This window comes from Falco peregrinus, chromosome 2, assembly GCF_023634155.1.
Source record: "Falco peregrinus isolate bFalPer1 chromosome 2, bFalPer1.pri, whole genome shotgun sequence".
Lineage (NCBI taxonomy): Eukaryota > Metazoa > Chordata > Aves > Falconiformes > Falconidae > Falco > Falco peregrinus.
In genome coordinates this window covers 51,091,871-51,113,466 of record NC_073722.1, presented here as the reverse complement: position 1 = coordinate 51,113,466, position 21,596 = coordinate 51,091,871, and the positions used below count along the sequence as shown (strand labels likewise).

Below are 21,596 nucleotides of genomic sequence, written 5' to 3'. Positions count from 1 at the left end.
CTTTTGACCCTCAACTCAAGCAGTCTCACAGGGAGTTTAAGATCTCAGGAAACTCCTCCATCAGAGACCCCAGAACCTGAATTAACAAAATATACTTTATTTTTTGGAGGTGATTTCATCTTACTAGTAAATTGCTCGACATATTCTACCCATGTTACTGAAAATGGGCATGTTTCTGTTTTGTCTCAGATCTTGATAAGTCATAATTCAGACATCAGCCTAATTTTAATCATACATTTGTTCTTGACATGTACATATCTCAAGGTATGCTGGATTTATAATATATAGAGTGTATACAGACTTTGTTATACATTACTGAGAACTATGTACCTATCTCAGAAAGTATACATGTCATCTTTTTAAAAATATTTATTTTAAAGTCACATTTTTCTTTAGTTTACATTCTATAAAGCTGTAAAATTCCCTAGTGTGGCTCCATAAACAACATATAATTGTCATTTTTGTATCTCAAGTGGAAACAGGAAAAGCAGGACAAAGAGAATCCAAGAAACTTAGCAAAGCCACATTCAATGTTTTAGCTGCCCTAGATTTTAAAACATGGAGTTTCCAACGCTTCCCGTACTCATCAGCTAAGAATGCTTGATGGGCTGATCATAACAAAGTGCTAGCTCTTGCCCATTCCTCATACATTCAGAATGGGATTTTTTTGGCGAGTTTGTTGTGATATACCTTTGTTTTGTCTATAAGGGATAAGGCAAGAATTTTTTTTTTACTTGAGCTGCTTTCGAGCTATTCACACAGAAAGATTATCACCTGTTTCCTGAAAAATGTGAAGTGGTACTCTCTGTGGTTGGTATTATTCATGCATGCACACTTTGTTCAAAAAAGCATCACAGAAATACGTACATTAGAGATACCAACATGCTCCTATAAATACAGCCCTATCACATACAAGACCAGATTCTGATTTTGTACCAGTAATTCTATTCAAATTATGTCAATGAAAATCTATTCTGCTTCCCAAAAATAGTAAATTTGCTCTGAAAATCTTATCTTAAGTCAGAATCCAAAAGGAAGAGAGAGAACAGGACAAGCCAGAAATGTGGTTACCCATTCTGTGTAATCATACACACTTAGTCTTGCCTATATAAATAAGAAAAATGTAGATTCAAGGTCAGTAACTTATAACAACAAAGGTCAGACACAAGGAGGGCTGGGATACAAAATTGTCTTTAACTTCATATCTGAAAGAATTTTTCCATGCTCGAAGTGGCATGAAAAACATTACAAAGATGCCACACCACAGCAGAGATTCAGTGAGTGAAGGACACAATGGTAAGACCAATACTAGTGCTTGAGATAGATTACTTTCCCATTTTGCATCCTAACGAGTAACAATCATAATGATGGCTCCAGCTGTTTCCAAAACTTTGGGAAAGGGCAACACAAATGTTTACAATGTCAAAGACTATGCTGCTACTTTATTATCCTTCATTCACCTAGCAGAAAGGCATTATTTCAGCATAAATACTTATATTGCTCTTGTTACAAGATTTATTATGACAAAATAATTATTTCATAGAGAGTATTATCAAGAATTTTAAAAGTGACTTGAACAACCAGGGGGTTTTTGTCTTAAAAAAACTCCAACTGCTTAAGGATACATATCTGCATGGTAGCCCAACTGATGAGTGTCTGAAAGCAACTCATTAATGAGAAGGAAATTCAGTGGTAAAGACAGTAGAAACTGTTTCTCCTAGTACTGCTGATACAGCTAGGGTCCAGGAAAAGTATTACGGAAGAAATAAGCACAAAAGGGGGCATCTTAGCACAAGCACAGTACACTCAGACAAAAAGCTGTCTACCTGCTTACAATACAGTCACAGGAAAACATCTAAACCATCAAGCAGATGTGCAGCACACCAAGACTTATGTTATTAAAATGTTCTAATGTAGAAACTCATTCTTTGCCATAATATTTAGACTTCTGAGTTCAAAAGCGAGTTGACCTAGGCAGTTCAAGGTGTTCTTCAAACTAGACAAAGGTGTTTGATTAGTTTATCTCAGAAGAAGCTGTGTTAAACCAGGAATTAAAAACAGATGGATGTAACAAAAAACTCTGTCAAAGGTCTCCTGCATTACATGCAAAGAACAACAGCCCTGTAGATGTATGTAGTATTACTTTCTCAGAGAAGCTGTTTGCCCCTTTATGAAAATGATAAACCATAGCAACGACATTAGCTGATTTGCTAAAGGACACCTGTAGAGTTAGTAACTAAGCAAGAAAATAAAGCTAACTCTTTATTTTAGGTCAATGAAAAGTCTCTGTCTACACATGGGTTGCTAGTATAAAGACAGAGTCAATACCATTTCATGCCATTTTCTGTAATCCAGCTAAAAAAAAAATACAAACAAAACAGAAAGTGCGTTCAATACAGTTACTCACCATGTGAAAGACAGAAAAAGGAAAAGCAAAGACAGACAGAAAAGGCTATATGCCTTTACTTTTATTGTAAATATTTAGCGTTTGCATCATCTTTGAGACATCTCAGACTCTAAATAACATTTAGAACATGCAGTGTCTAGGTGTGCTACTTCCTCTAGGACACAGTTGTTTTCAAAAATTTTTATTCACTGCTTGTCAAGTAACATAGTACAATCAATGAACTGTAAACATTTTATCACATTTGCTTTTTCTGGCTTCCGAGGTCCATTGTCATAAGGGTTCCCTGTAACCGGCCATCTGGGATGAAGACAAAATAAGTGATAGGCATCCTTACCTCCAAGCCCATCTCCAGAATCAACTTCATAGATGCTCTCCCCTTCCATGTTGTCTTCAGGATGCAGCAGAAAGCAAGATCTTCCTCAAGTGATTTGCTCAGGCTCCAGAAGGAAGCTGAATCCCCCCACGCTGCAGCCAGCAGGTGTTATCTTTCAAACAAAAACATAAAAGCAAAGCCATTGATCCACTTCGGCCATGTAACAGATAAGTCATTTAATTTCTCTCTTTAGCCCCCTACTTTTCAAAACTGTGTCAATTAGTTCTGCTATTAAATAAATCCTTTAACACTACATCCAGTATCTCCTTATATCAATACAGTCTTTTCAGTGGGTATCTGAGCTCCTTTTTACTTGAAAATTCAACTGCCACTCACAGTATAAACCCTCCACCCCATATAAAGAAGCTGCATCAGCCCAAATCGCAGGACTATGTTGAGGGGGAAGCCCCAGCACTGACCCATGGTTATTTATATGGCCTGACAGGACTAGGAATGGGCAATATGGAACAATACACTGCCCACGTACAGGATTAGCTCTTTGCTGGCATGCTGTGGGTACTGTGAAACCAAATTATACTCAGGTTGCGAACAACAATACAGACTGAAAGCACACATATCATGTGGGTTCACTTTAAGACTACTCTTGGGTCACTTTAACTTTTGGCAGAGAGAGCACCTCTGTTTAGTAGTGGACTTGATCTGCAGATAAGCATAAAGAAGGAAAGTGTAAACATGGGTGTAGACTAAAGAACAAACCTACCTCTTGGTTTATTTAAGAGAAAGACAATGAGAAATCAAAATTTCTTTCCCCTAAACTGAGTCTGAATAGTTAGTTGTTTTTCTTATTACTCTGCTCCACTGTAGCTAGTTTTTACCACCTTCTCTTTTTGACAGAAAAAAAGAAATAATTCTCAGAGAACTAAAAAAAGATACTAATAAGTCAGGAACCATCCATGTATTAGTGCCGGGGGGGGGGGGGGGGGGGGGGGGGGGGCGCGGGGAGGTAGTCAGAACAGCATGGAGTTACTGGAGTAGTTTTGCAGCAAGTAGAGAAATGTCACATATCAGATGCTCATGGTCTAGACAGCAAAACAAGGATGAGCTCCATCAAGGATGAGCATCCCCCTGTGTAAGACTTGCAATCTGATTATTTTTAAAACAAAGGAAAACAGAAACCAAAAGCCATCCAAGAAGAGCACAGAGGCTTCTCCCTGCCACAAATGAACTCAGACAGGCCAAGAACATAAAATATGATGAAAGAATGATGATCAAGTACATGAATAATGTGATACATAAAACACAGTTCAGGTACCATTAGTAACTTAGAGCTAGTCATGGAGCAACGTATTGGTTGCCTCCTTGCCAGTTTCAAATGAGCAAATAACAATTAATTTTTATTTGCAAGTCTGTGGCCTCTCTTTTTGCTTTTCCATGTCATTAGGACTGCATTCAAATTGTCCCATGCCACTGCATTTTATTGAGAGGGTGGAAAAGGGAGACAGGTTCTGTATTAACATGAACTGCCCCGCATATTTTGATCAACTCCCTTCTTCAACTTCCCATCAACAAGAAAGCAATAAGTATTATAAAAAAAAAAAAAATCTGTATTCAGACATCAAGTAAAAGACAATCAATAGTTCAAGTACTATGTCATTTTGTTGATAAAAAGAAGGGCATACCTAGAAGCTTCACACCAGATGACCTCTACTTCTTCAACTTCTTCAAGCATCTCTGTCAGCGTCTGCATGCTTTTGTCGATTTTCCGCTGGTTGAGCCAGTGTAGGCGTATGCCATGTAACAGAGAATGCATGGCACTGCAAAACACTGAGCAGACTTTCCATGGAGTGAAAATTGTAGTATAGCCATCCTACACTGCTGATGCTTCTTCTTAAGCTTGCATCAGTGACTGAAGGTGTTCTAAATCAGCAGTCATGTTTTTCAGAATGTATGCTACTGCAATTTGCAAAAGACTGAAGACTGAGAAAGGATCCAAGATAATGCTGATTTTTAGTGATGGAGTATCCATTGGTTAAAAAAAATCCATACATTTTTTTTAAAAAAATATGAAAATACTTACCAAATATATAACTGGAACACAGTGGTTATAGTATCAAGGTCTGGCTGCATATTCACACCTGAAATATGTATGTTCCAAACGCTGGTTTAGGATACTCACAAGAACATTATCAATCATAGTTCTTGTTTATAAAAAGCAAATGCCATGAAGCAATGAATACTGTATTCCCGTGATGAAAAAAAGCTCTACTGAAGATGTCACAGGATTTAGCATTATTTTTACTGGACAAATGGGTCAGATGAGCAAACAACCATAATTTGAGAAAGTCAACCATAGCTTTTCAAATGAAAGAACTTTTCTTGCAAGTTTCCTTTAAAAAGATCTTCTTAATCTGCTCAGATCTTCTAATTTCTAGCCTTGGGATTTATGATGAATGCTACCATCCTCCCACACAGTAATACAGAAATCAAGTTTGTATAAAGTAACTGCTGACCAAAGGACATTGTGCAATGTCTAAGAACTAAACACTGCACTTTTATCCATGCTTTATGCCTACATATCTGGAGAAAAGAAAAAGTTAACCTGTGCACAGCATAAATACCTACATCTACTCAGACATAGGCGTTACACAGCTTATTGTGTTCATCTAACCGTAAACAAAAATGTGTGTCCTTATGAAAAATCCATGAAGTGTCTCATTTTGCCTTATAGTAATGAACTAAATTAAGTCTGCGCGCCCTCAGCAAAACCTGTAAGTGTAAAAAGTAGCAAATTTCAAGACACTTATGCATAATAATGATTGCTAAAATTAGGTATCAGTGCTGTAAAATACTAGCATTTCAATGCAAGGTTACCAAGACATTAAGTGGAACCAGAGTCTTCATTGCCTAGTTAGAAAATAACTAAGATTAAAAGAAGATAAACAGAAGGAAACCTGTTTTTAAATAATTTATTATTTCACAGACATTCCTTCTGAAGCAAATTAATTGTTCTTTATTATATGCTTGCTGTATCTTCCTGCTTGGCATCTGTATGAGTGTTGCTTTTAATAGCATTTCACTCACAGCTTAACCTTTTTTTTGGGGGGGAAGGGGCTGTGGTTGGATATGAAACCCCCCACTGTTCTCCTCCCTGGCTATGAAAACTTTAAAATTAAAAACTGAAAGCCCAGCGACGCAGAGTACTGAAATCTAGAGCTGTTCAAATCTAATCACAGCAACAGAGTAACCGCAGAGGCGGAATGCTTAATGCAGAGCTGCTTCACGCTTGCTGTGTTGACTGTGAGTTCACCCCTTCTACTAGGGAGAGGAAAGCCTGAAATGTTCCAAGTTAGCCTTATCACAAAGGAAAAATTCCACAGCAGACAAACAGTGAAGAGTGAGGTACAGCTAAAGCTCTTTTTAAACAGATAGGATACACTAACGAGTGTGATACTTTTTAAATTACAGAGCATTTGAAACCTACAGTACCAGGACTCCTTTGACACAGTTGCACATTTTGGCAGCCCTTGCTTCTTGCTCATCCAAGTTCTCTCCCCTGGGAATACCATGCAGTAGGTCCCATTTTCCACCATCACACCTGAGAGTAAAGCCATGTGAGACCAAACTATCATTTAGTGCTGGCCTCTGGTCCTTGATGAAAATGCTATTATGAGGGAAAAAAACCAGGAATGAACACATTTAAGTTTTGTAATCTGAAGTCTTTGTCAGTTCTGGTGTTGAGAGAACAACACGTGGACAGATGCTTGGGAAGAGTCTCAGCAAGACCAGTTGTTCACAACTTCTGTCAAAGTGTATTTCGCAGAACCATCCATGTCAGAGTAAGGCAGCGCGTGGCAAGAAGCTGAAGTCAGGAATGCATAACTAAGTACTACTCGCATTATTTATTTTTTTCCCCCTCAGAGTGGTTGAAGAAGCCTCACTACCTGTTTTAACACATGCCAAGGAGTCATATTCCCAAGGAGATGTGCAGACAGGAGAGCGATAGATTAATTCCTGTTATTAGTTGCCTTCTTCAGACCAGTGCCTGACCCCAGGTGCTGTACAGTGGAGTACACAGAAGCTGCTTATGCTATCCATGTACTTGCCATGCAATCCCACAAACTGGAAGAATCCCCAGCCACAGATACAGTGGTGATCTCTGATCTTCTTGACCTCCTTGAGTCTGAGAAAGCCCAATCAAATGTAAATAGCTGCTGTCCCTTGATCTTTCTAAATGATCTGGTTAGCCCTCTGGCTGCAGATATTGGATTTTGCAGAATTAATCCCCATTAAAGTAACAGATTACTACCACTGGAGAATACGTACGTTATGACAACAACATTTGAAAAAGCACAAATTGTGTCACAAAAATGAAAGTATGATAAGAATATTTATATTTACACACTTCAAACCTTCAGGGAACTTTACAAGTTTAATTCTTCTAGTCAGAAAGATCATAGAGTTTGCCAGATTTCACATCAAGTGCTGAGATAACACAGATGCCAGAATTAAAATGCAAACAGAAGGCAAAGTCACTGCAGTAGCCACTTCTAACTCAAACAGCCCAGCAGTCCCAAATATATGTTGTGGGTGCACTTTTTCAAACAGCATTATTCACAGCATTTCCACATAAGCCCAAACTTCTAGGATGCAGCTAAACAGACCTTCCGTAGATGTAGACTGCCAACTCCTGTCCATAAATCTCAGAGGGTCTTTTCAGGTGGCTTACACAAGGGATCATTCATCTCCACCTCCCTCCATTATTTTCTCTCTTCGAACCACATGGCAGAGGGCACAAATGGCGAGACCGCTTCCCTCTCCCTGCTCACCAGCCTTTTCTGTTCTGTTTGCTGGAAACATAATTTTGTAATGTTCTGCACTGTGTGTGATTGTGGAATGGTTCCATGTGGAGAACAGACCGGGTGTGAGAATTTGGTGACTGCAGACACTGCCTGCAGCTTTTAGGAAAACATCTGATGTCAAGGAGGATCCAAAAGTAGAATACCACCAGATTTGTAGCACTATTATGTTCTTACACCAACCTCATCACAGAAGCAGAATAAAACTGATTGTTAATTCTTCCATCTTGTTGCCCTGTCTCTCGGCAGGGGGGTGGGCTGGGGATGAGGCAGCTAGGAAAAAAATCTGAAGATCTGTACTCCTACATGAATACAGAGGAGGCTGGTGTCAGATCTATTTCTGAATAGGTTCTCTTGTTCAAAGTTTACCACCAGGTGTATCTACAACGAATTACCAGTGATATATCTGTAGTAGTCCTACACCCCTGCAAGCAGACAACCTCACACAAGGAGTCCTGCTCAACTAGTTATTTTTGCTTTCTCTTCATTTCCCACATTTGTCTTTGGAATTTATTCAAAGTTAATGAATCAGTCCAAGATTCTTCATACATATTTAAGTGCTTTTCAAAAAAGAAATCTACATTTTGGAAATGGGCAGAATCTTGTATTCTGTCAGGCAGAACCATGCTTGAGTTAGTCGTGTAGTAATACCCTAACAAGATGCTTTCCTGACTACCAGACTTGATAATTATAATTCCTTCCTAACAAGGCTTCCAGTGAGATTGTTCTATTATTCAGAGAAACTCCGAGTTGAATAGATTCACCTCATTTTATCACAAAGATGCATTTTTTTGAAATATCTCCATATGGTAATCTCAAGAAAGTCAAAAGGAAGTTCGTTATCGGCATTTTAAACACTGACAAAATCCCCAGTTTTCAACACTTCAAAATATGCTCCAACTCAAGATTTTGAAGATCAAGTGCTAACAAAATGACTTGCTGGGAACAGCCATGAAAGGAGATCCATGTATTCTAACCCTGCAAAATATAGTTCAGGGAGGAGATAAGAATCTGTACCAACAGATAAATTTAACAACTTCATTCCTCCAAAATATCCATCTGAATTGGAAAGAGGAGTGATTTCTAAGTCTGAGGTACTTCATTTCTGCATATATTTTTTCTGCTTAAAGTACATGTTTTCAAATAACTCCATACCTGTTTTACCTGCTAAACCATTTTATCACTCTCATCACAGAGCACTACTGCTTTCCAGTTCCTTTTCTGCACTTACACATTGTGACCACTGTGAAGGAAGTTATTTCATGCACTAGTGTGCAACAGGGTTGGCAACTCAACCTCTATTTAACAGTGTACCACAAAACATTTGACACACTGGTCTCTGCCTTGTGGGCCAGCGCTATAAGATACAGTGTGAACTGTGCACTGCAAACTAAGAAATCCCATCAAGCAAGCTGTTACCTTAGAAAAATAATTTTGCAATTTGGTTCCTCTCCTGATGGTAGAAACAGTAGCTCTGATGCATGCAGGAACAGCAGAGGTCAAGCTAATGTTTGTAAAGTCACATGATGATGGTGATTATGATCTGGAAACATACACCACATATTATGGTTTCTGTTCTAGGCATACTAGTTCAGAAACAGAGGACTGAGCAAGGTATTGCGTCAGAAATATTTTCCTTAAAGATGTGTCTAAGAAGCCAATTTCTGTCACTTAAAATTTATGATAGTTTCTAGGAATCTATTGCAAGAAAGATTCATCAAAGAGTTATACATCTCTGACATTTATACTAATTGATTGATACACACACTGTAGCTCTACTATCATTATCAATACTAAGAACATCTTAAAAAACAAAACCCCACAAGCCACAAAGAACACCCCAAAACACACCTTCTTGATTTTAGTGAATTTTCAGTTTACAGTCTATAATCTTTCAGTTTAACAAGACGTTGTGTTTTATATTAGAGATAGAGAAATCCTGCTATTTTGATAGCTTCATTTCTTGTAGGACTCTCTATTTCCAAAGGAGAGAAATTATATTCCATTTTGAAACCCACATTCTTATTGTAATTAGCAATGACTCCAGGAGCATATAGCTAAACCAAAGAACCAATCAAAACATTGACCAAAATACAATTTGCAAAAAACTGTACAGAATATCTGATTTAAAAAAAAAAAGAGACAAAGTAATAACAAAACAAAACCAAACCAAAAAAACCCACCCCAACAACAACAAAAAATTACTAGCATGGTTCTACTTAGATGCTTGCAGCGTAAAAACAATTTGCTTTCCTCAGGTTTTATCTGAAGGCCTAAATTAAACATGCAATACATACTTAGGAGTATTTTCTCATTTGCTTTAACATTAATTTTCAAGACAATGTTGAAAAGCTGAATTTATGCCCAGCTGTACTTTTTATAACCAAGAGAAATTTAGTTTGTATGCTAGAGCAACTGTGGAAATCAATTCTTAATCTATGACCTTGCTTACCACAGCTTGAAGCCTTGCAATAAATTAATGCCTTGAGCCACAAATAAGAAACATTTGGCGAATCAAAGAGACAAATAACACAAATCTATAAGTGTATATATAGCATTAGAAAGGTCATTTAAAATACAATATTGGCTCTTTCCTTGCTCTAACATAATAATGTTTGAAAGGCAGGACACAGTAATTGGCTGCATTAATACCCAGCTGGTGAACAGTCGCAAGTACCTATTTTCTTTTCAAATGACAATATTCATCCTTTTAAAGGAATTCTTGTAGCCTGCCTGTTTTCTTTCTATGGACAAAGCTAAAATGCTTAGAAATAGAGGATCTCTGAAAAATATGTCTTTTCTTTGTCCTAGCATATGCAAAGTCTTTCTCTAATGCATATTTAAACTTCCTTGTGAAATTGCTCAGTGTTTCATCACTAACAGGAAAAAATGCCAGAGCTCATGTGTTAACCTGCACTTAGTCACAACTACCCTTCTTTCTATGCTGAATCTCTCAAATCCTCACCCTGTATGTTACTACTTATTTCTCATAGCAGCATAAGCTAAAAAAAAAAAAAGCACCAATAGTTATGTCTCATCATTATTTCACAAATATAATTCACAGAATATACCTGTAAACAAACCTGTACATCTCTAAAAACACACCTTCCATTCTTGATGTATTTGATTGACTGTAGATATTAAAATTGAGTAGCACAAAATAGCACTAGCGCAGCTAATTTCCCTCTCTTAATTGTCTCCTTCCTATTATGCTGGAATTCAAATGTGACTGACACTCCTGTTTTAGATTAACATTATTAGTTTGCACAGCAGGTGACCAAAGGAACTGATGGGAAGATTTCCCTTATTTTAACCCTAAATAAAGGATGTTATCTAATATGAAATAAAAGAATATGGAGATCCATAATTACCCTTGAATTGGAACTTTACATAGAAACCAAAGCAGAAAAAAATCTTGCTTTCTTTAAATATAATGAGTTTTAGTCAAAGTAGATCATTAGGTCTTTTCTAATGTTACATTTTCACAAGATGCTGTAACACGTTGTGATTAGTTCTCAATCAGTGAAAGTTTTGCCATTAAGATATATAGAGAAAAAAAATCAAGAACCAAATTTAAATTCCCTTTTCAGTTCTTAATAAAAATCACAGCTTCAGCATCAAAAGGAACATATTTGTGCCCTTCCAGCTTTCAGGCTAATGCCTGCTCATGTCAGGTGCCAACACTCCCTGTACAGGATGGAGAAAGACACTGTACCTCCTGGTATGGAACAGAACTTAAAACCATTCTCAGAATACCTGACCAAGCAGCCAGTATAACAGCTAGCTCTGTGTACGCAATTTGGAAAGATAATATACACTTCTTTTATTGTAACGTCGGCTTCTTTTTTTATTTTTATTTTGGGTGATGCTTTTCATGGAAAGGACACTGAACAGAAGAGCAGTTTAATCCATTTTCATTTTATTCGTAGCGTCCACGGTAACTGCAAACCAGCTACTGAAAGATGGGGGGAAACATTTTGGGGTTACAGTCCATGGAACAGAGGAAAGTATGGTAAAAGAAATCGGTTGAAACCAGCGCTAGGTCCTACTCCATTTAATTTATTTTCAACTACTTCTAACTTCTTCCTTACTGGAAGCCTTTAAAGAAGTAACAAGCCACTTATTGTGGAACAAGAACTGTCATCTCATTTAGGGAGGGAAGATTAATTAGCAATTAATTATATTGCTCACAAGCATCATGTTTCTTGGGAGTGCCCAGTCTGGGACAGCAGATAAACCAGTGATAAAACCAAAAATATCATCGGGGGAGAGCTAGAATTACACAGAAATTACTTGGTTCATCCTACTTAGTTTTACTTATGATCATAGACATACCCAACTAAGAGCCAAAAAGCAACTCCGGAGACCTCAGAACTTCTTTTCTGCAAGCAAGCATTGCCTTTTGTCAATGTATGGATTTATTCCAGACTAAGGGTGACTTCTGTGGAAATAATGCCAAGTACTTACTGGTCAGAACTGATGTCTGAAAAGAGAGGAGAAACTATCACATTCCAGACGCACACAATGTTTTCATACTGAAAAATAAGCTGTGCTTGACCCTACCCCAGAATAGACTAATCTTACCTACAGCTAAAGCAAAGGAGGAAGAAGTCTGATTTCACACGTGCTTTTCCATACCTAAGAGCAGAAATTTTAGCTTGACGATGACCTACGTTTTATGCCTAGCTGGAGAGAAGTCACATTCCAAACCAAAGCCCCTCAGATAATAGCAGTATGTTACAGGTCTAAAAGCATACGCAGTTCCCAAGTTTCCAAAGGTTTTGCAGCTGACATTAACCAGACCTCTCTGGAGCTCTTTGTGGGAATGGGCAGGTATTAGCACAGCACCTGCAGAAGTGGGGAAAACCACACAGCAAGCCTTCCCGAGGCAGTCATCTGCACAGTCCGGAGCAGCCCTTGCTAACTTTATGACTCTCTCCTCAGCACCAAGCATCAGTTAATATTGACTCCTTACCCAACTCCACCTGCTATGTCCTATCTGGCATTTTAAATACCTCCCTATGTTACAGTCTTAAAGGCAGTTTGTTCTAAATGCAGGAGAGTTGCTTAGTGTATTAATTTGGGTTAGAGAAAACTACTTCCTCACCAACAAAACAAATTTACATTACAATGTGCAGCTGATTATAACCAATGGCCCTTACAAAACAATTTAAGATTCAATAAAACAAAGCATTGTCTTCACTGATGGCTTTGTATCAGCATAACTAATTACCTCAATCAGGAAGCTCAAAAAGATAATGAACTTGATTTATTACAAATACAAGGGCTTGCCCCCTTATAAAAATTACTTGTTCTACAGTTCAGGACACATATTGATTTATAGCACTGCCTGTAATTCTCTTATTTTTTACTTTATCATTTAATAATAGGTGGAAAATGAATTAAAAGCAAAGCAGAGCAAGACACATTTCCAATATAAATGTATTCAATTCCACAGCAATACTCATACACTACCTATACGCTAGTATTTCACTAATATTAAAGATACAAAACTATTTTGAAAAACATGCAGAGAGTAAAAGATTAATTTGGCTAAGATTACAGGAAGAGTGACTATTCTTGCCCTTCTCATGTGTGACTGCTCATTATTTAGCAATACCTGACATGTGTTGCTGAGACCAACTGAACACAATTCAAATTCTGTTCAGCTAGGAGTAACTGAGAGTGTCATAAAAAAAATCTCTGAAGATAGATTATGAATCAGTTATGGCACAGGATCACAGGGGCGGGGGCTGGGAGGACCAGAAAGAGACTCAATCTGTTTGGAGTTGGTGGTTGACAAGTATCCTAACATCTTTGCTGCAAAGCCGCTTTACAAAGCACTTTTCTCTCTCCTGACCCTTGCATCACCCTCCTTTACCTCATCTAAGGGCAGTTAATGGACAGATAGAGCACTTAAGGTTTACAGATGTATTGCCCTACATTCAAACTATACAATACAGTTACAAATTTTTACAGTACATATCTTAAATAAACACAAAACCCATTCATGTCTGATCTACTTACACTATGAGTAAATTGCTTAAGACTTTCATCTACTTGAAGTCCTCCAAGTTTGTCCAGACAAGATGAGTGCCACAGATTCCCCCTTGCTGCATATTTATGATGCAGATCTTTGAGGAACCCTCAGGTGCGTTTCTGTATATTTTGCTGCATGGGTGAAGGAAGAACCAGCATGTCACAGATCAAAGGAAACATTTTTTTGTAGTTCACTGGTAACCAGCAACATTCTTTGGCTTAAGTTTTTTGGAGTTATCACTGGAGCCCCAGGGTGTCCAAGGAGGCTGTCACACATCTTCATGAGTATTAGTACAGTTTCTCTGTCAGTTATTATAGTGTTAATGATTATTATTATTATTATTATTGCATCGATATTTGCAGAAGACAGATTATGGGCAACATGAGAATATTTTCAACAGGAAGAATGCTGTCAGAAACTGCAAGAACTGCTTGATATAACTTCAACTCTGAGCTCAGCTAAAACAAATCGTATTCCTCAGGGAAATGCAACAAATGGATTAACATCAAATAAAGACACTTGACAGCCAGGTTCGTATTACAGCTGCTTGTGCTGACCAGCACAGTCGCTGTGACACCATGTTCCCCCTGTTTTAATATATCCTCACACCGTCTCATCTCACACTTAACACTCATATTTCTCTGAGCAGAAACCATCTCATTCCTGTGTTTATGAATACAATAGCTGTGCCTGGCGACTCTTAAGTGCTACCACAGTACAAATAACAAGGAAGAGATGCATCTGATCATGATTCATGGCAGAGAGTTGAACAACATAATCAAATCTCTGCATCAAAGTCAATGGAATATCTTATTCTTGAGCTAGGGTTTTTCCTATTGTGTTGTCATGATTAATATCTTCTTGGTACAAACCTTCTTTCACACGAAATACCTTTTTTCGCCACTCATCAATTCTCATACCTTGCAGTTATTACCACAACTATGCAAAATGGGAGTAAGAATAGCATTTTTACTGGCACTTTTGTCAAATAATCTCTTTCTAGCAAGCATTTCTTCCGAGCCCAGTAACACACAGAGAAAGTCCCAGAATTCAGATTACTGCAGTTTGGAAGGTATCCATCAAAAGATTACTGAAAGAAATCTGCTTTAGTTCATGAGGGCCCCATGTGGGACTGACCTCTGCTATATTCTATAACCACTCACCAATGACCAGGCACCAAACCCCGCTTCTGCACAGCTGCAGAAAACCAGCATGCTACTATAGCAATTAGAGATCAGAAAGAATGGGATACCTACCAATATAACACAGGCTTCTAAGGCATTTAATCACACTTAGATAGCTCGAATAGCTCTCTGATGGCCTGCGAGAAATTTGGGAATCTTTAAAAGTCTTTGAAATCTGACATTATACTACTTACTCATGGATGTCTGAAACTGCATACATAATTTTTAAAGACTGCTGATTAAGATTGATTATTTTCTTTTTGGGATTTTTAACTCACATGATTGGTTTCATACTTAAATGCCTTTCCAATACAGGTGCCCTCATTCTATGAAGTGAGCCATCTGGAGCTCTGTTTTTCTTTTTCTAATCCACAGTATTAGAGGTCAGGCACAGACAAGCACTCAGGGGAGGACTTGGAATAAAATAAAAAAGAACGAGAAATATAAATTCAAACACAATCAGACATAACAGAGGAATTCTCATCCACAAAATGAAATTCCACTATTTTACACAAAAAGAAACCATTAACTATTAGATATTCATTGGTTAAATCTGGGTTATATACAGAACCATTATGGCAGTGACAGTAGTGCTACAGAGCAACTCTTAGTGGCATCATGAAAATTATTCCAACCTGCAAAACTCTTAATTGAGTTTATGTTTCAGAAGGAATATTTGGTTTAAACAGATTTTTTTATGTTAAAGCTTATATTTTAAAAAGGTACCTCCTCTGCTGCTTCAGAGAAGCATTAAGACCGGAAGCTCACTCTTCCAGGCATTTATTTTGTAATAATCATTTAATTTCGTATTTTGTTATGTTTGAAAGCTCTCATGGGGAGCTAAACACTCTCCTCTGCAGCTACTGTGATTACTGAGAGAAAAATATGAAATAACTTTGAAAATGATAGATCAGCTTCACTGGCAGTCCGGTTCTGCTGAGCTCAGCAAAGAGGAAGGGCTGCTGTCACTCCTAGAGGCTATTCTGACTAGCATTTGCTGGCAAAAGTCCCTAAAGGACCATTTGCCATTCAATGGGGTGGGGGATAATCAATCATGTGCACACATGGGTACTGCCAAGTCCTTCCCAGTTCCCAAAAACTTCAAAGAGGAGAAACTGTCATAAGTAAGATTTAAGAGTTCAGTATGCCAACTTTACCTGCTGTGGAGCCCTCAGTACAGAAGCACTTCATCAGAGGAGGCAAAAAGTCTCCATGCAAACAGGAAGAGGAGAAAACTGAACAGATAAAAGAACTTATCTTTTATAGTCAGAATATTATGGTTACAGTCACGGAAGCATGGTCAACATTACCAAGCACTGCAGGTTAACTATACTGAAAAGATACGTCTACAAAAGGCTTAGCAAGAAGGGGGGTGTAGGGAAGGTGCACGTGGGGTGGGAGTGGGTGTGTGTCAAATATACACAAGAGATGTGTGCACACTGAGCTCATATCTTCAAAACTGCTGCTACAGGTCTATTTATTTAACTTATTACTACAGAAACGCATAAACATTGTAAGCCATTCCAAATAGGAGATGCATGGCAGAGCAGCCTATGTTTCAATAAAACATGCAGTTTCCCTCAATCAGATCTGAAAGAGACAGATCAAAGAGAAAGCATTTAAAATTAAATGCAAGACCTGACTCTGATTTGAGGAAAGCAAAAAACAAATGCATATTGCAAAAAGATAGGTATATATCTTTTACATGTATATAGATATTGCAAAGTTAGAGCTTCATTGGCTTAGCCTGTCCTGTTATGTGCACCCATTCCCACCCACACAATTTTGTTTTTCTGTAAAATTCACCCTTGAAGGCATCAGCTTGCATAGAAGGGCAACAGCCGCTCTGTTCTGGGTCAGAGCAGATGCAGTACATACCATCATAATTGTCTGTATGTGATGCTTTCTCAAGAATACTCATAAAGCTTTTTTTTCTCTCCTTTTTCCCCCTTTTCCTTTGCCATTTCTACAGAAAGGATGGCTGTGCATGCTCCTGGCACAATCAGAATTTTCTGCCTCTATGGTACTGGCCAAGGAGTAAGATGATCCTAAATGAGTACACCCTACAGTTTAACTATTACAGTCTCATCTTCCTTCCCCTTCCCACTATTAATCACATATTTTTAAGTGACATCTAGTATTTAGACAATACTCATTCTTAGACATGGAGCATGGAAATCTTCACTTAGCTGAAATTAGTAATACTGGTATCAGTGAAATGTTTGGGTTTATAATACAGTGCTCTACCTTCTAGCACAGCACTGGATCTTGAAGTGAGCAACAGTGGTTTTTGTTTATCACCAAATGTTCAGTTTAGATTTTAGGTTTAATTTGGGTCATGGAATGGAAGAAAAAATACTTTGCTTCCAGAGGAAGCACAGTATAACTGGTCACACCTTCTGTGAAGACAATGCAAAACAAGATCTCCTGTTCAACAATAAAAAATTCTAACCTAAACTGTAAGCCCCAGCCAGGTGAGAAACAGATCTGCTCACTGGCACTGTTTATAAATCTTCACAGGATGGGAAGGGTTTTGGGTTGGTTTTACAGTGGCTTACGTTTTGTTGATACCAACTACTCCTTCACCCCCATTTCTATGCAGTTGTACAGCTATCTTCCTGAAACAGCAGTACAGCTGTTCCTTTTGCACAGATACTACAAAATTGGTCTTGTAAACAGAGAAGACTTCTTCTGTATCTAACAATAAACCAGTAATGTTTTATTCATTCCTGTCCTGTTCCTGTGAAAAGTTGTCAATAGTAGGGGTCAACACATGGATCAGATCTCTACAACACAGCCTCATCATCTATAAAGCAGAGTTTCAGCACACAGACCCTATATAACCAAGCTAATGGCACAAGAAAAATAGTATAAATATCAGTAATATTAAAATACTATTTTTTTAAATGAACTTTACCTACCAGTGTGAAACCAGCAGCACCATGGATTGAAAAATTTTATTACTTGCAAATAATTTGTCTTCCAGCTTCTTTTGCCTTGTGTTTCTCAGTAGTAATCAGCTCAAAGCCAGCATGAGATCTGCTCTGAACTTGTGTCAGACTCCTCTACAAACCACACTTGCACCACACACAGCAACTGAGATTACTCCGAAAAAGAAGTCGCTATACATTTACTATGAGGTTCAAGGGTAGAGGAAGCAAGTCCACAGTGCACTTGGTACAGTCACTGCAGTCAGCTGTATAACTAGGACCGGTAATGCACACAGGCCATAACATCACTTTTCTTCCACATGAGCATTTAGCTGAGAGGACATTTTATGGGGAGGGGGGGTGGGGAAGAAAGGAAGGGAAAAAATTAAAAGAAAAAGAAAGCAAGCAGCAGCATTGGCATGAGTCCATTAATCTAGCAACAGCCTCCCTACAAGCCCTCAAATGTCTTCCAGTGTCCTCTGCCTCAGGGGCAGCACAAGCCAGCAGCCACTGCACAGGACTGAGGCAGGAGATGACCTTGTATCAATTATAACCCAACAGACCTTCAAATTATCCCCAACCATTCAGAACCAGGCAGCCAAGCCCCAATTTAAAATGAACAAACAAAACCAACCCAATGCCCCCACCAAAAACACAACCAAAAAACCTCTTTACAATTGAACTTTCCCTTCCACTTACATGACTCTTTCCACTGCTTTTTTGTAGTTCTAGAGGTTGAGGAATACTGTCCCATTGTGCTCCACCTGACACAAATAGGCAGCCTTCACTCCAGCACTCTACAAAATTAAGTGAGCTAGCACTGAGACTCCTTCCTCACAAAATTACAGTGTTGGTGTAAATGCTACTAATAAAAATATCTTGGAGTTTTCCATAAAAACAACTGTTATGCAGAAGAAATGTTTTCTTTGTGAATTGATCCCTATTGCTCCCATCCTAGAGAACAAACAGTATGCTCTTCTCCCAACCTGATCACAAACTTCCAGAATACATTGTATCATTCTCTTCTACTTAATTAGCAAAATAACATTTTTTGTTATTATTTTGACAAACCACAGAGCAATATAAACGTCACTGCCATTCGGCACTCCACACACATATCCACAGATAGGATCTGGTACACAATGTTACAGCAAACCATCTAAATCCCATCCATCTTTGCCCTAAGATTCCAGCTAACATCTCAATATTGTTTTTTTGCCTGGAAGTTCAGTTCAATTTCCTTTGAATTTAATCACTTTTTCATTACAGATAAATTTTAATCATTATCTTCATTTTTATTAAAGTGCTTATTAAGCTGCATCTCTCCTTTAAAAAAACAGTTTGTTTTCTTTCTCCTGAAGCAAATTCTTAACATTTAAAAAAAAGAACACATTTCCTAATATGCTTTATCTCCCTAGAAGGGCCTGAATTATTTGATCAAGCAAAAAAAAAAAAAAAGTCTACAAAAATCCACAGCTCTCCTGCACTTTAATGGCTGTTGCACCAGGAAATTATCTATCAACTCTAAATGTAGACTAGATGAGCCTACAACACTGCAAACGGTATTTAAGAGCAAACAAACCTTCCCTTTGCTCCAGAAAATTTCACAGTTCTAGGGTCTCAGTGTTTATTCTGTTAACTTTTAATATGGTGCATACTAAAGGAGAAAAAAAAAAAACTCTACTGAAAATTTAGATGACATCAACCTCGACACTCCTGAGCCATTAGGTCTCACTAGTCTTCCTAGGAATATTAGAATGAAAAAACCCACAAATGCTTTACGTGGGGTTTCATGGCTGATCTGACAGTTTGACTTTCATGAAAACTCAACTCACTTGTGAGTTAGGTTTTTAAGGAATTTAGAGGATGACAGGTACCTGTGTTGTATTTGTGATTACGATAATCAGATGGCACTCTCATAAGGCCCCTGAAAGAATACTGACATTCTGGATCACCTTTTCATTTTTTGTCTGCATATCTCATCCTTTGCAGTATTTGGTCTGTTAAACTGTTTTCAGCATCTGAGTTCAAATACTCTGCTACAAGATTAAAGGTGACACTTTCAAAAAACAATTTCAATGGGCCTCAATTTCCTAGGCACTCAAAAGAAAATAATTAAATGGGTGGAATTGTTATTGTGGGATTTAGTGGACTATTTGCTTGTTCATTCCTCGCACAGAGACTGCTATAAATACATATTTCCTTATTATCTGCATTACAGGAGTATCCAAAGTCTCGGGCAGGGTTGGGTTTCTGTGTGCAAACAGAAAAATGTGTTTCCTGCCCTGTAAGAGTTCACAGCATTGGCAATAATCTTGCTGTGAGTTCCATGTGTGCCAAAACCTGAACCTCTAAAGATGCCACAGTAACACTGCAGACTACTATGAACTAAATACAGAAATAAACACTTTTTGTATACACTGTTATGTAGCTGTTGATCGATAATGACATCCTGGTCACTAATGAACTTGGCTTGACTAAAAACTGCCTACCTAGAGATGAATGGAGGGTAAAAACTTAGTCCTTCATGAAGTCTGGAGATACAGGTGACATTCCTTCCTACAATCACGATAATACTAAATGGTAACATGTTAGGAGCCTGTGGTAACTAGCTGGGTAAGTCTATGAAAATCAATTGCACAGCCTGGTATCTGAGCAAGGAGGTTTTATTTCCAATGGCTTTGGTACTTCAGTCTCTTTTACTCACGGATGCCAGTGATACAAATTTTTCATTAGAAGGCATTTCCTTCTGTGGCATCTCAAGTCATTTATTTTTAGAAGTCCAGTGCCAACAAGTAAAACATATCTAAATGCATCAATTAACTTTTTGAACAACGTAACATCACACAGTTCCTTCCAGATCATCACACGTGGCCTGACGTACTTTACCCTAGCTCCAAACCTGCTAGGGAAATGCTTTAAGAGATACCTGCAGAAGACTGGGAATAAGCAAAGTCCCTTCTGGATCACCTATGTATAAATACAGATGTAGATGATCTACACAGATAGAAAAACAAAAAAAGAAACAACATTTTAGAGTGGGGATTTCCCAACTGTGACCATGCAGGGTCCACACATTATTCAATGTGAACCTAAAGAGTTGCTTATTCCTTGTTTGCAACTTCTGCCTCAGACACTTGATCCAAAATTCTGGATATGTCCCTTCAACTCTGCTGTTATCTAATGGTCGGTGAGAAAAATGAGTTTGTGAATTGAGCCTGAAACCTTAAACCAACTCACTATAATTCAGGAAAGATATTTATATAACCTCTCCAAGGACTGGTTTAAACTTTCCTCTACTCCCAGTCCTTGGACATAACCAGCAGCAAGGCTACAGAATCACTAGGCTGTAACTGGACGTAAAGAAAGGTGATAAAGCTGAAGCTTTTAAGATGGGGATCTGAGACTATGAACCTAATGCTGAAGCCTTTTCTCATGTGACCAGTTATAGTGGAATTAACAGAATTACTTACACAAGTCAGAACTCCAGCATCAAGGTTATAAAGATTATCCTGCTCTGGGATGCTCTGGGTAACATGTTGTTTTACAAGTATGCTCCTTTAGATAACAATTATTCAACATAAATATGCAGAAAAATCAGACTGTATTAATTAGAATTCACAGAAAGCATATGCAGAGACAGAAAGATGAATGTGGTATGAATAAAATACAGTGTGAAGGAAGTGGTCTCTGTGTTCATCCTAATAATGACAACTATTTTTGTACTTGAATTTTAAATAAAGTCTATTATAATAAGTGTTTAATCGTGGTAAAGGTATATAATTATCTTCAAAGGTTTACGTGGCACAGGTTTGAGCTGAAATTCTGGACACTGTTCACACAGG

The 21,596-nt window shown here is 38.0% G+C and overlaps 1 protein-coding gene across 8 annotated transcripts in view; it reads right to left on the bottom strand.

Moving 5' to 3' along the window:
* The window catches only part of PPP2R2C (protein phosphatase 2 regulatory subunit Bgamma), a 207,250-nt gene that overhangs the window by 101,794 nt on the left and 83,860 nt on the right, over positions 1-21,596 (bottom strand). For 2 of the 8 annotated variants that reach the window (XM_027794803.2, XM_027794800.2), the window contains exon 2: positions 2,742-2,892. The exons of 5 other annotated variants lie outside the window; for them this stretch is intronic. Coding sequence is in view for 2 of the 3 variants with exons in the window: in XM_027794800.2 (XP_027650601.1) it covers positions 2,742-2,790 (49 nt within the window). In the remaining variant the exon portion in view is untranslated. Of the gene's footprint in view, positions 1-2,741; positions 2,893-4,420; positions 5,806-21,596 lie in introns of those variants that run through there. One more of the 8 variants, XM_027794801.2, reaches the window with a different exon arrangement.